General features: G+C 40.0%; 1 protein-coding gene across 1 annotated transcript in view; it reads left to right on the top strand.

The window, feature by feature from the left end:
• Positions 1-13,116, top strand: part of DEPDC5 (DEP domain containing 5, GATOR1 subcomplex subunit) — a 2,513,958-nt gene that overhangs the window by 730,989 nt on the left and 1,769,853 nt on the right. Inside the window, exon 17 of the mRNA XM_044068865.1 lies at positions 6,819-6,892. Coding sequence (XP_043924800.1) covers positions 6,819-6,892 — 74 coding nt within the window. The remainder of the gene's footprint in view (positions 1-6,818; positions 6,893-13,116) is intronic.

Below are 13,116 nucleotides of genomic sequence, written 5' to 3'. Positions count from 1 at the left end.
CATGGATAATAATCTAATCTAGCCCAGTTATTGTACCATGGATAATAATCCAGTCTAGCCCAGTTATTGTACCATGGATAATAATCCAGTCTAGCCCAGTTATTGTACTGTGGATAATGATCCAGTCTAACCCAGTTATTGTACTTGGAGAATAATATATAAATTCTGTCTGAGTTGCAACTACTGACATCTTCTGTACCCAGTATTCTCTTATATTTCTTAAGAAATCTACCCTCTTTTATATTTTCCTTTCTATGTTCCCAAGTACATCCCTACTATTGCAAATCAAATTCCAGTCCCCAGCTATAACTAATATTCCCTGTTGAAAGGTGATTATCTTTCCCAGAATTCTGTTAAGCTCCAAAATAACAGTTTGGTGGAATATAAATACATGCCACCATAATCCTTCTCCCCTGCCAGTAACACCTTGCTTCCAGTAGTCTAGCAATGTTTTTCCATTTCTTCTATTATTATTGAATCTGCTGTTCCAGTAGTCTAGCAATGTTTTTCCCCTTTCTTCTATTATTATTGAATCTGCTGTTCCAGTAGTCTAGCAATGTTTTTTCCCCTTTCTTCTATTATTATTGAATCTCCTGTTCCAGTAGTCTAGCAATGTTTTTTCCCTTTCTTCTATTATTATTGAATCTCCTGTTCCAGTAGTCTAGCAATGTTTTTTCCCCTTTCTTCTATTATTATTGAATCTCCTGTTCCAGTAGTCTAGCAATGTTTTCCCCCTTTCTTCTATTATTATTGAATCTCCTGTTCTAGTAGTCTAGCAATGTTTTTTCCCTTTCTTCTATTATTATTGAATCTGCTGTTCCAGTAGTCTAGCAATGTTTTTTCCCTTTCTTCTATTATTATTGAATCTGCTGTTCCAGTAGTCTAGCAATGTTTTTCCGCTTTTTTCTATTATTATTGAATCTGCTGTTCCAGTAGTCTAGCTATGTTTCTCCTTTCTTCTATTATTATTGAATCTCCTGTTCCAGTAGTCTAGCATTGTTTTTCCCCTTTCTTCTATTATTATTGAATCTCCTGTTCCAGTAGTCTAGCAATGTTTTTCCCCTTTCTTGTATTATTATTGAATCTCCTGTTCCAGTAGTCTAGCAATGTTTTTCCCCTTTCTTCTATTATTATTGAATCTGCTGTTCCAGTAGTCTAGCATTGTTTTTCCCCTTTCCTCTCTTATTATTGAATCTGCTGTTCCAGTAGTCTAGCTATGTTTTTCCCCTTTCTTCTATTATTATTGAATCTGCTGTTCCAGTAGTCTAGCTATGTTTCCCCTTTCTTCTATTATTATTGAATCTCCTGTTCCAGTAGTCTAGCAATGTTTTTCCCCTTTCTTCTATTATTATTGAATCTCCTGTTCCAGTAGTCTAGCAATGTTTTTCCCCTTTCTTGTATTATTATTGAATCTCCTGTTCCAGTAGTCTAGCAATGTTTTTTCCCCTTTCTTCTATTATTATTGAATCTGCTGTTCCAGTAGTCTAGCAATGTTTTTCCCCTTTCCTCTAGTATTATTGAATCTGCTGTTCCAGTAGTCTAGCTATGTTTTTCCCGTTTCTTCTATTATTATTGAATCTGCTGTTCCAGTAGTCTAGCTATGTTTCTCCTTTCTTCTATTATTATTGAATCTTGTGTTCCAGTAGTCTAGCAATGTTTTTCCCCTTTCTTCTATTATTATTGAATCTGCTGTTCCAGTAGTCTAGCTATGTTTTTTCCCCTTTCTTCTATTATTATTGAATCTGCTGTTCCAGTAGTCTAGCAATATTTTTTCCCCTTTCTTCTATTATTATTGAATCTGCTGTTCCAGTAGTCTAGCTATGTTTCCCCTTTCTTCTATTATTATTGAATCTCCTGTTCCAGTAGTCTAGCAATGTTTTCCCCTTTCTTCTATTATTATTGAATCTGCTGTTCCAGTAGTCTAGCTATGTTTCCCCTTTCTTCTATTATTATTGAATCTCCTGTAGCGTGTGCTGTTGCTTTCATTTTTCTTTGTCCCTGATATTCTGCTGAATATCCTCCCCGAAAGCATCTGTGTGTCAAGTTCCACTTGCTCATTTTTATCCAAATGCGTTTCCTGCAACATTGCTGTTTGCACACTGTTTGATGTAATTCAATAATTTCTGCTTTTTGTCTCTACTTGTAAGGACATTTACATTTTATGACAATATGAACTGAATAACCACTATGGTAGAAATCTGTTACTCCCACTTTTTATGTGTGACATTTATTTTGAATGTGTGTGTTCAACGTTTATCTTACATGTACATAGTAATGTTTGGCAGACTATCTCTTATGCGGCTGCTAATTCCCATCTCTGTTTGAGTGTATGTCATGTTTTTCAAAACTGATTGCTTCAATGAAAACACCCAAAAAACATAAACAGATACTTAGAACCCCCATCCTCTTTTAATTTACATCAAACACACACACAAAACTGTGTACATTTTGAAAAAATTAAATTGTCCCCACCAGGTAGGAGAAGTTGTCCCAAATTGATGCCTGCACCCCCAATCATTGCTTGTTTTAAAATTTGGGTTACCCAAACTAAAGGCATTTTATAAACCTCCGTTACCACTTAACAATGATTGCTTCTCTGTAATTCCCTCTCAGATGTGGAAAACAGCTTGTGTGCTTTCATTAAACTTTTATCCATAAGAAAAATGTACACTGACTACATTTAAGTAGATAAACTACATTATGTACTGTTATATTAAATGCATTAAATAAATAAGACTGTAGGGGAGGCAACTAATTGTATAACTTATTCAATTCTCACGGTTTTAAACTTTATCTTTCGCTGAACTGCTTATACTTTTAAATGTTGATTACCCTGTACCTCTTCATTTTTCTGTACAAAGAGTGTTCATAGTTCTCAGTATTAATTGCTTGCACCTGCAGATAGCTTGTCTCCAAGTCAAAGTAGATGGTAATGAGAAAAAAATGGTAGTAACTTGATGCATGAAATAATCTCTGTAAATTTCACTCAGAACACACTAAATGGTAGTAACTTGATGCATGAAATAATCTCTGTAAATTTCACTCAGAACACACTAGTCACAATTTTCATGGTTAATTGCTTGCAGCTGTAGAGTTGTTTTCTCTTATTGAGAGCATTTGCTAATGGAAAAATAGCTAATGACTTTGCAAATAAAATAAATCTATACTTTTTAATGCCTTTCATAATTTTGACTTAATTCTTCAAGCCTGTTTCCTTAGAAAAAATACTGCTTATATTTTAAACATAGACCCTTATGATATAGACCTCTACCTCTGTAGAAACAAGGCGATTATCTTTATTCCACTTGTAATGTGATCAGTACACTTTTACATCCCCCTCCTCGGCAGTAAAATATCACATTATATTAACTTTAACTGGCTTCTTTCCTGTCTTTCTTACATTGTTACAGTGTGAAGCCTGGAAACATTGCAACCATGAAAAAGTATTTTCATGCTTTAGTATCTTTAGCATATATAGCTATCATGGATAAGACCTGCACCACCTCACATTTAAAATATCTGTGACTGCACCCTATTCAAAACGGCTTTATAATGTAACATGAAATTTATGTCATGACAATATTATACAAATGTTAATAAGAATAAAAGCTGTTTTACAGCAGTTACTTCTTCAGTCCCTGAAGTGTCCTTCTAAACTTTATTGACATAAAGTGGAGAGTATCCTTTACAGTTCATCCACCAGTCTAATACAGTCCACAAAATTTCAGTCTTCCTCAGCCACTTCTTGCAAAGCCACATTTTACATCCATCCACAATCCCTTTTACCATTCCTATATCTAATGTTATTGCTGCTTTATAGTCTCCCACTTATTCACTATTTCCAGTGTTGCTGGTCTTCCTAATTATCTCCATCTCCCAGAACCAGACTCTGGTTCAAATCCAGTGTTCTCCTGAGTCTTCTAGTCAACTCCTGTGATTTTTATATGTTGCTGAAGTATTTTCTTCTGGGAGCAGTGGAAAGGGTTCACAGGCAGGGTTTCTCTATGGGCTTTGTTGTCAGAAGAATGAGAAGCAGAGTCAGAATCTGCTTGTTGGTTCACTTTCTCCTTAACCTGTGGTGCATTCAAAAATGTATTTGTTTTTCCAGGAAAAAACATATTCTAAAGGTAACTGGATATAGCAGCTTGAATCTCACACCTAACTCACTATCTTCTCTGATGGCTAAGGTAGACCTGCTTTTCATCTGCCTGGTGTACACTGAGTTATCATTTTGCTGCTTCAGTTTTTAATGCTTTTCCTTTATGCCACAAATTAGTCAGGAGCAGCTTTCTGCAGCTATGATTGCATCTTTTTTTTAAGGTCCTGGCTGCTTTCTGTTGGTTAGGTTTGGAGCATAGACACATTGTGTACTTTCATTTAACATATCATGCTGTGCTTCCATACATTAATACAGTCTATTCCTTTCAGTTTATCTGGTACAGCAGAACATCCATAGGTTTCTCTGCATGCTGTGTCTTCCAAACCTGATATTTTTTGACACAGCTGTTTTTGAAAAAACACATGCTCAGCCAGCCTTTTCTTCATTTCATTGTCAGATTTTTGCAGTTTTGTCAGCTTATCTGAACAGCTAGTTAAAGCTTCTTCTCTTTTTTTCCCCAGGCTTTTCTAATTTGATTGTATATAATCCTTCAGCATTTCAGTTATTTTAAACACTTCTGAGTGCATTTGATGTATTTATTTCTGTAAATTACTGGAAGCCATTTTTTTTAACAAAGCTGAAACTGGAACTACTTGTTTTATGAACAGCTGTAAGGTTCTTCCTGGCCAGTAAGTTTTCTTTCCCATTTTTTCCAATTGATTTTTTAACTTTCTAACCAATGAAAAATGCTGTTCAATACAAAGGTAAACATGGAATCACACAATGATCCTACAATTAATTCAGATAGAGAGAAAAATTGCAGCAAACTAAAAGTACCATAATTTTTAATTCAAATTGAGCGCATTCATTCCAGAAACCAAAACTTCATCAGAATGACATTTCCTAACCATCTACTTATATACTCTTCTACCTCGGCTAAATTGTTCCTGTTTAATTTCTTCCTGGGATTTTAAATATTTTTTTAAATATTTGGATATTACAGATTTTTATACATTGTTTGTTTATTTTGCGTATTTGAAATGAAATATGTTTATGAAATAGAGATGACAAAGATTGCATTTATCTGCTTAGTATAAACTTTTTATTATTTTTATTGTATTATTATTTTTTATAAATATTTACAATGGTGGCAGATGGATTTGACAATAGTTTTGATATTTACTTTGTATGGATACGCCTGAACTATTCGCAGTGATTGTTTCTTTAATTTAGAGAAGTTAGTAGCTTTGTTAGTAATTTTCCAGTAAATTAAAAAACACATGATTTTTAGAGTTGCTGAGTAATGGGTCACCTCCAGAAGATGTAACGTCATTGGTTTTTAGACTTTGCTATAGCAAACTTGATTCCATTTCAAAAGTAGGTTTGGCCTCCTCTATTTAAGAAAAATGTTCTTGGCCCTATCCATAAAGGAAAAAAAAGAAGTGTTTGCTGAACTGCACCTCTGAAATTATTTAAGGCATACTGTATGTTAAACAGCCTGAGCTTTGGCTTGTTGCATTACTCTTGCATTTAATTTACAGTCATATATTCCCTCAGTATTATTTAGCATGGCCCATCCTAAAAGCAGCATTTTAAACTAACTTTTTTGGACTTGACTGGTCCTCCTTTGAAATGAATTGGGTCCTTTATAGAAAGGCTGTTTTCACCATTTGGGAAGCAATGGGGATAGCTAACTCTCTAGAACATACTAACCATCATAACCTCAACACTGCTAATTATGGTCTCTCCTTAATTGGTGGTCCCACAAAGGTGGTGAGGTAAGTTGCATGAAGTAGCTATTGTGTACTAGGCTCATCATGAGGTGGGTGTTTCATAAATTTATTGATTTATCTGACTTGCTGCTACAGAGTAGATAGGGTGGTCTTTTTCATATCCCCTTTGAAGTCTGACTTTGCATCTCCACATATATCATTATGTTACTGTGTTGGTTCATAAGTTCATAGGTTAGTACTAGGCTAACTGCCCTTGTGAGCCATTGTAAGCCTAGCTAATTATCCCTTGTGAGACTTAAACCCTGCACCTTGTGTTTGTAAGGCAAGCACCTTAACCATTAGACCACCCTCTCAACCAGGAAGACCCACACTAATCAGATATGTTCCTTTTCCCATTGTTTTGGTGTTTTTGAACAGAGGAAACTTGACTGAGATTGGGTTTCACCACTCTGTCCTGGAAATGGGAACCTCATATATGTGATCTAACTTACGCCAGGTGTCAGATAATTGCAGATAATGCAATAAAATGTAATTTAAGCCACAGAGACTAAAACTGGCTAAGACTGAGGTTATGTGGCCTAGTAATGGAATACTTGCTATTTTGTGGGAAAATGAAGGATTTTCTAGCTCCTTGAGGTTGTGTTGTTATACATTAAGTTGTTGGGATGTGGGAAGGGGTGCAGGGACTTCTCCCTTTAGCAGTAGTTTAAATCAGGTGTTTAATAGTATCACCAGATTGTTTGTTTCAGTGAGTTTTCATTGATGATTTTTTTACTTGATAAAAGTTTTGTTTTGGTATGTACCCCTTGAAAATATGTGCAAACTTTGTAAGTCAAGCAAATGATAAAGTGAAAGACAAGAATGTTGGAACTCTTTGTTAAATCATTAGGACTACCCAGTGTTTTGTGAAATATGTTGAAGTACAGTATGTCATCTTTCATCTGTCATAATATGGTTAATTTTGGTCAATCTTGTTTATATGATAGTTGCACAATCGTAGCAGCCCTGGGGATTCACGCCTTGGAGATGATTATAACATTCCTCACTGGGTCAACCACAGGTATGGATGGCAGATTCTACAATGCATGTGTATGTATACATTTGTAAGTGTACATGTACTGTATCTTACATGATCCAGTTTGTCCACTTCAAATTGAAGGACTGGTCATGTTAGGCAGTAGTAGCTCACTTTCTCAGAATTTAGCAATGCTGAAGCGCCTTTTTAATGTCTTACAGCACCCTTTGCTGTTTTACTCCAGGTATCATTCGCCACAGTTATGAGTGATCAGTTTGTGCCTTTTATTGTGTCTGTTTTGCCATAGTGCATTTGTGGATTTTGTCTGAATTGTATAAAAGTTTAAATAAGTTAATTATTTTTTTTTTAAGTTGAGAAATCATTACAGTTGTGTGCACATTTGAAAAGCATGATTAGTTTCACTTTCTAAGAGATATGCTGCATTTCCAGAAAAAACAGTCACACACTCGGTGCAATTTTTAACACACACATTTTACGTTTCAATTTTTGCAACGACTGTTGTTTTTTATGAAAAAAATAATCACATAAGCTTTAGTATAGTGCTACTTCTGTATATTTTCCTCCCTTTGTTGACCTCAGAGTTTTTATGAAACACACCCAAAAATCAAAACATAGGGGTACAAATGCATTTTAATTTATGCTACCTGCTACCCCAGTCTCTATTTTCATTACTGACACCATTCCAATGCTGTATTGCCATATTTTTAAGACTGTGCTACCAAACTCCATCTAAGAAGCCAGCTAACTCTCTGTAGCCTCTTTATGTGATCATGAACTGTAGCTACTGTGAATTTTATGCTCTATAAGTAGGATTGAAACTTTTGGAGAACCTACACTATTCAGACATGTTCCTTTTCCCAGTGATGTACAGTTCGTCCTGTAGCTGAAGTCTACAGCTCGGGTGTGCTACTATATGTTCTCCCTCTGAAGAAATTGTGCTCATCATCAGGAACTGACTAACATTGGGAGCTCACTCTATGCTTCTTTGAGTTTCTGGAAGGCTTAATCACATGCATGAACAAGGTGTGGCCTTTCCGTTAACAAATCCTGCTCTGGAATACTAGTGCAGTTGCTTATTTATACTTCTTAAAATTAATTCAGTGTTTTCCTTCCAGTTTCTCTAGTACAGCATAAAATCTAATTTATTTCAGCTCACAGTATTTCTAGTTATGCTATTTTTTTTAAACCATTCCTCTTGAGAATGCTCATATTCAGCCAGTCTTTCCTTCATTTAAGTCTCTGTTTTTTTTTTTCAGATGTTCTTCGTGTTTCACTGTTGCAGTCATCACATTTGGGTTATTCCTGCCAGGGTAGCCTTCAGCCGGCTCAAATTCTAGAGACTTAGTATTTCTGCGTCGGTTGCTGTTGCTTGAAGACTGACGTCAGGTCATCAGTGGTATAAAGCAAGCCAGCTGATGCCATTACATCAGTCTTTTTTGCCGTGAAGCCAGAAGCAGTTCATACAAGTGCCGGTCAACCACTACCTGAGTTTTCTTTTCCGAATTGAAGTTGAACTTTTCAAAAGCTAAGTACCTCATTGGGTATCCTTTTTTCTTGCACTAACTGATGTCAGAAAAAGTTAATAATTGTCTCGCCTGTGGAAAGCAAATACCACACCAGGACTTCCACTCTTACTGCATCACTTGTCTAGGCCCAGACCACACGTCCCTTATTGCCACTTCTGTGCTTTGTTTAACACCAGAACTATCCATCGTCGGGCCCTTATTATAGCCAGATATTTCCGTTTACAGTCCTCAAATTCCGATATGGCTTTGGTAAGCCATCTGACAGCAGATCTTCCGAAAAAACGTAAAGATAAAGACAGAGAGAGACTGCACAGGACCAAACCTTCTGACTATGCTTCCGTTAAGCTAGTTGCCAGTCCTCCGAAGCTCAGTGAGGTGCTTTTGCAGCCCCTGATGCCCACTTCAGTTAATTCGCAGGCTGCTACCGAGACCCTTTCAGAATCCAGTATGCTGCAGAACTCTTCTTCATCTAAGGATCCTGCGGTCCGTCTCTACCTTGGATGGGTCCGAAGTCACTGTGCAGGCACCGGCTTCCAAGGAAGTCCTTCACAATACCAAATCCCGACATAAACCGACGCCTTCTTTCGCAACTACCATTCTTTCGAAAACTACCGAGTTCCTCAGGCCTAGGGGTTGAACCACACCCAAGAAACCAACTACCCTCTTTCAGGCCTTTGCTCCCTTGCCTCCGTCTCAAATGCTTAAAATGGCAGAAGACTTTTTCATGCTGATTAGGGGAAGCCAAGCCACCCCCTCAGAAAGGAAAAGAGATCCGTCTCCAGTAGTTTTGTCTGAACAAGAGTCAGATGAATCCGATGCATCTGACTATGAAGACATGTAGCCCCTCTCCACATATGAGAATTCTGATGCAGAGGAATCCATTCCTTCGGCCTGTCCCCCAGAAGACTTTTCCTTTGGGGGAAACCCTACATACCTTAAGGGAGCATTTACAATGGGAGAGTCAAGACTACCCTCAGTCTAAAAAGAGACTCCGGGAATTTCTGGATCTTCCCCAACACAGACCCTTAGCCATCCCCCCTGTCCTGGATGTGGTAGATGTTTTCCTTGAAGCCAGCCTGACTCCAGATGCCATCCCTCCTGCTCCCAGAAAACCAGACAGATGCTACAGAGACCCTGACTTACACAAATATTTGTTTAAAAATCCAACAGCTGACCCTGAGGTCATTTCTCAAGGGCCAAAAGGGATTAAAGCAACCTCTGCTAAGAATCCCACCCCTCAGACAGGGATTCCTGAGCACTGGACAGATGGAGTAAAAAAGTATACACCTCAGCTACTCTTGCTATCAGGGCACTGAATTGTCAGTTCCATATGTTTAAATATCAGCAGCATACCTTGGAACTCCTTAAACAAAAATGTCCTCCTTTCCTGCATGAGCAGAATCAAAAGATTTACAACACTTAATGCATTCTGCAAGTCAAGTAACTAAACACACTTTGCACTGTGGTTTTGATGCCATAGAAGCTTCTTGCAGGGCAGCAGTCACTGGATCTGTCATTAGAAGACATGCATGGCTTAAAGAACAACCCCTGCCAGACCACGTCAAATCTAAATTGTTGGTTGCACCCTTGCAAAAAGATAACTTATTTGGCACTAAAGCAGAAGAGGTCTTAAAAATGACGGAAGAAAAAGCAAAATCTATGCAGACAGTTAAAGATTTCTTACAGGTCCAGCCCCCTATCCTGCTCCGAGTAAACAGGCTCAGCCTAGGCCCCGTGGAAACAGACCCCCAGACAGCAGCCCCAGGGGTTGCAGAGATCTAAGCAGTGGACTACCTCCACTTCAAAACCAGGGAGTTCTAAGCCACCCCCTTATGGTAAGAATTCACAATGCCTTACCTCCTCCTGACCTCGCCTCTTCCCACCTTCACATACCCCTAAGAGGGAAACTCTCCTTTCACTCAAGCACCTGGGCCACCATTACCAAAGACCAATGGGTTTTGAGCATTGTGTCTCAGGGGTAAAAATTCTCCTTCCACAACCTTCCAACCCCAAAAGGGTTCCCAGATCTACCACCAAATCAGTGGGCAGAGGCTCAAAAGCAAGTCCATTCCCTGCTCTCCTTTGGAGCAGTAGAGCACGTTCCTGCAGAGCTTCTACTCCAGACTTTTTCTGGTGCCCAGAAAAGAGGGCACCTGGTGCCCCCATCCTCGATCTTTCCATTCTAAACACCTGCCTGGTGATCCCAAAATTCAAAATGCTTATCCTCCAGCAGCTGCTACCCATGCTTTCCAAGGACGCTTGGCTAGCTACCCTGGACCTAAAAGAGGCCTACCTCTACATTCCCATCAGAGAGTCCTGAAGAAAGTATCTCTGCTTCAGAGCAGGATCTCAACACTTTCAGTTCTCTGCGCTTCCCTTTGGCGTATCTACTGCTCCCAAAGTTTTCACAAAATGCCTGGCTCCGGCCATTGCCTTTTGCAGACAAAGAAACATTCAAATTTACCCCTACTTAGATGACTTCCTTATTCAGGCAGACAGCCAGGGAAAGCTGCTCAAAGACCTGGCCTTTTTAAAGAACCTACTAACCTCCCTAGGCTACACAGTCGACGAAAAGAAATCCAAACAGATACCCACCCAAAGGATAATCTTCCTGGGAACAAGTCTGGACACAGCATCCCAGATGGCATGCCTTATACCAGAGAAACACATTTTTCCTGTCCGCTTACTTCTCTCAACTGGCCACCAGGCCCCAGCTTTCTGCAAGGAAAATCCTGCAAGCCCTGGGGTTCATGGCATCTTGCATACTCCTCATTCCACATGCCAGACTGCATATGAGGAAACCTCAGTGGTACCTAAAGAGCTTTTGGTGTCAACACTCTCAAGACCTGTAAACTTTTCTACTTATTATTCCTTGCCTGAGGAAGGAATTTCTTTGGTGGGCGACAGCCTGCTCCCACAACAAGGGACTGCCTTTCTGTCCACACCCCACTGCCCAGACCCACACCACAGATGCATCAGACTATGCTTGGGGTGCACACCTGGATGGCAGGTGCATACAGGGCCAATGGAGCCCACAGCAAATCCCCCTGCACATCAATCAAAAAGAGATGATGGCTGTGCAGCAGGCCTTGATAACTTTCAAACCCCATCTCTCTCCAGGAGTTCTCCTGATCAAAACAGACAACACCACTGTGATGTGGTACATCAACAAGCAGGGAGGGACTCACTCCTACCCTCTGTGCAGGCTGGCCATGACCCTTTAGCTCACAGCCTCTTCCATGCAACTGCACCTGTTAGCACAATACCTACCAGGCTCTCTCAAATCCCTAGCAGACAAATTAAATAGAAAGCTTTTGGACCCACACAAGTGGCAGCTAAACAGAAGTATCTTCTTCCTAATAACTCAGAAATGGGGAACCCCAAAGGTCAACCTCTTTACCTCCCAGACCAACCACCAGCTCAGCAAATTCTGCACCAGGGAGAATCACTGCATGGCTTGGAAAGTAGATGCCCTGTCATTCCCCTGGGCAAACCTCTCCGTCTATGCCTTTCCTCCCCTACCTCTCATCCCCAGGGTACTGTTCAAAATAAGGGAGGAAAAACCAAGGACCATTCTCATAGCTCCAGACTGGCCCAGACAGCACTGGTACCCATTGCTGCGCAGCCTGTCCCCACTGCCTCCACGGCATCCTCCTCAGATTCCAAACCTCCTAACCCAGAGTGAAGAATAATTCATGCACCCCCAATTGCAGACACTCAGTTTGGCAGCTTGGCTTATTCCCTAACCCCGGACCAATCTGCCGTCCTCAGTAAACAGGTTCTGGAGGTTATCCAAGAGAACAGACGCCCTAGCACCAGAAAGTCTTATGCAGATAAATGGAAAAGGTTCTGCACCTGAATCCAGGCGAAGGGGGCCAATACAGCACAGCCCTCCATCCCTCTCATCCTGGATTACTTAGCTGACCTACTACACAGTGGTCTCTCTTTCTCCTCTATAAAAATTCATGCCTCTGCTATTTCTGCTCATTTCCCATTGAGCAGCCTCTTTTCTCACACCCTCTGATTAAACAGTTCTTCAGAGGGGCTAGCAACTTGAGGGACCTCAGAAGGGCACCAACACCAGCTAGGGACCTTAACTTTGTCTTATAAATGCTCACCCTGCATCCTTTTGAACCAGTTGCTTCGCAGAGCTAAAATTCCTCTCCTAGAAGACAGCCTTCCTTCTGGCCATCGCTTAAGCCAGAATAGTCTGAGCTGCAAGCACTCGTGGCTGTGGAACCCTTCATCATTTTCCATGCAGACAGGGTATCCCTCAGAACTAATCCATCCTTCATGCAAAAGATAGAGTCCAGTGTGGATCTCAACCAATCCATTCATTTGCCCACCTTCTTTCCTAACCCCCAAAACAAGGGGTAAAGGATTCTGCATTTTCTGGACGTGCACAGACAGCTCAGATACTATCTGGACAGGACTAAACCCTTCAGAAGTCTGATCAATTGCTGGTTAGTTTTGCTATGGGTACAGGAAAGTAAATAGTGTGGGAAGAAATAGCCAGGGAATTGTTATGGCTAGGCTTGTATAGGCCCTAGGGCTGATAGCCTAGTACCAACCTATGAACCTACAGGGGCAGAAGGCAAAGCCATTTCCAAATGGATAGCACACTGCATACATTTCTGCTACAAACAGCATGACAAGCCTCCCCCAAGGGGGTCAGGACACACTCAACCAGAGCAGCCTCCACTTCTGCAGCTTTCCTCAGAG

Source organism: Protopterus annectens, chromosome 4.part0 (assembly GCF_019279795.1).
Source record: "Protopterus annectens isolate FY-2018-M chromosome 4.part0, PAN1.0, whole genome shotgun sequence".
NCBI classification, from domain to species: Eukaryota; Metazoa; Chordata; order Ceratodontiformes; family Protopteridae; genus Protopterus; species Protopterus annectens.
The sequence above is the reverse complement of the archived record's forward strand: the minus strand, read 5'-3'. Positions and strand labels throughout refer to the sequence as shown.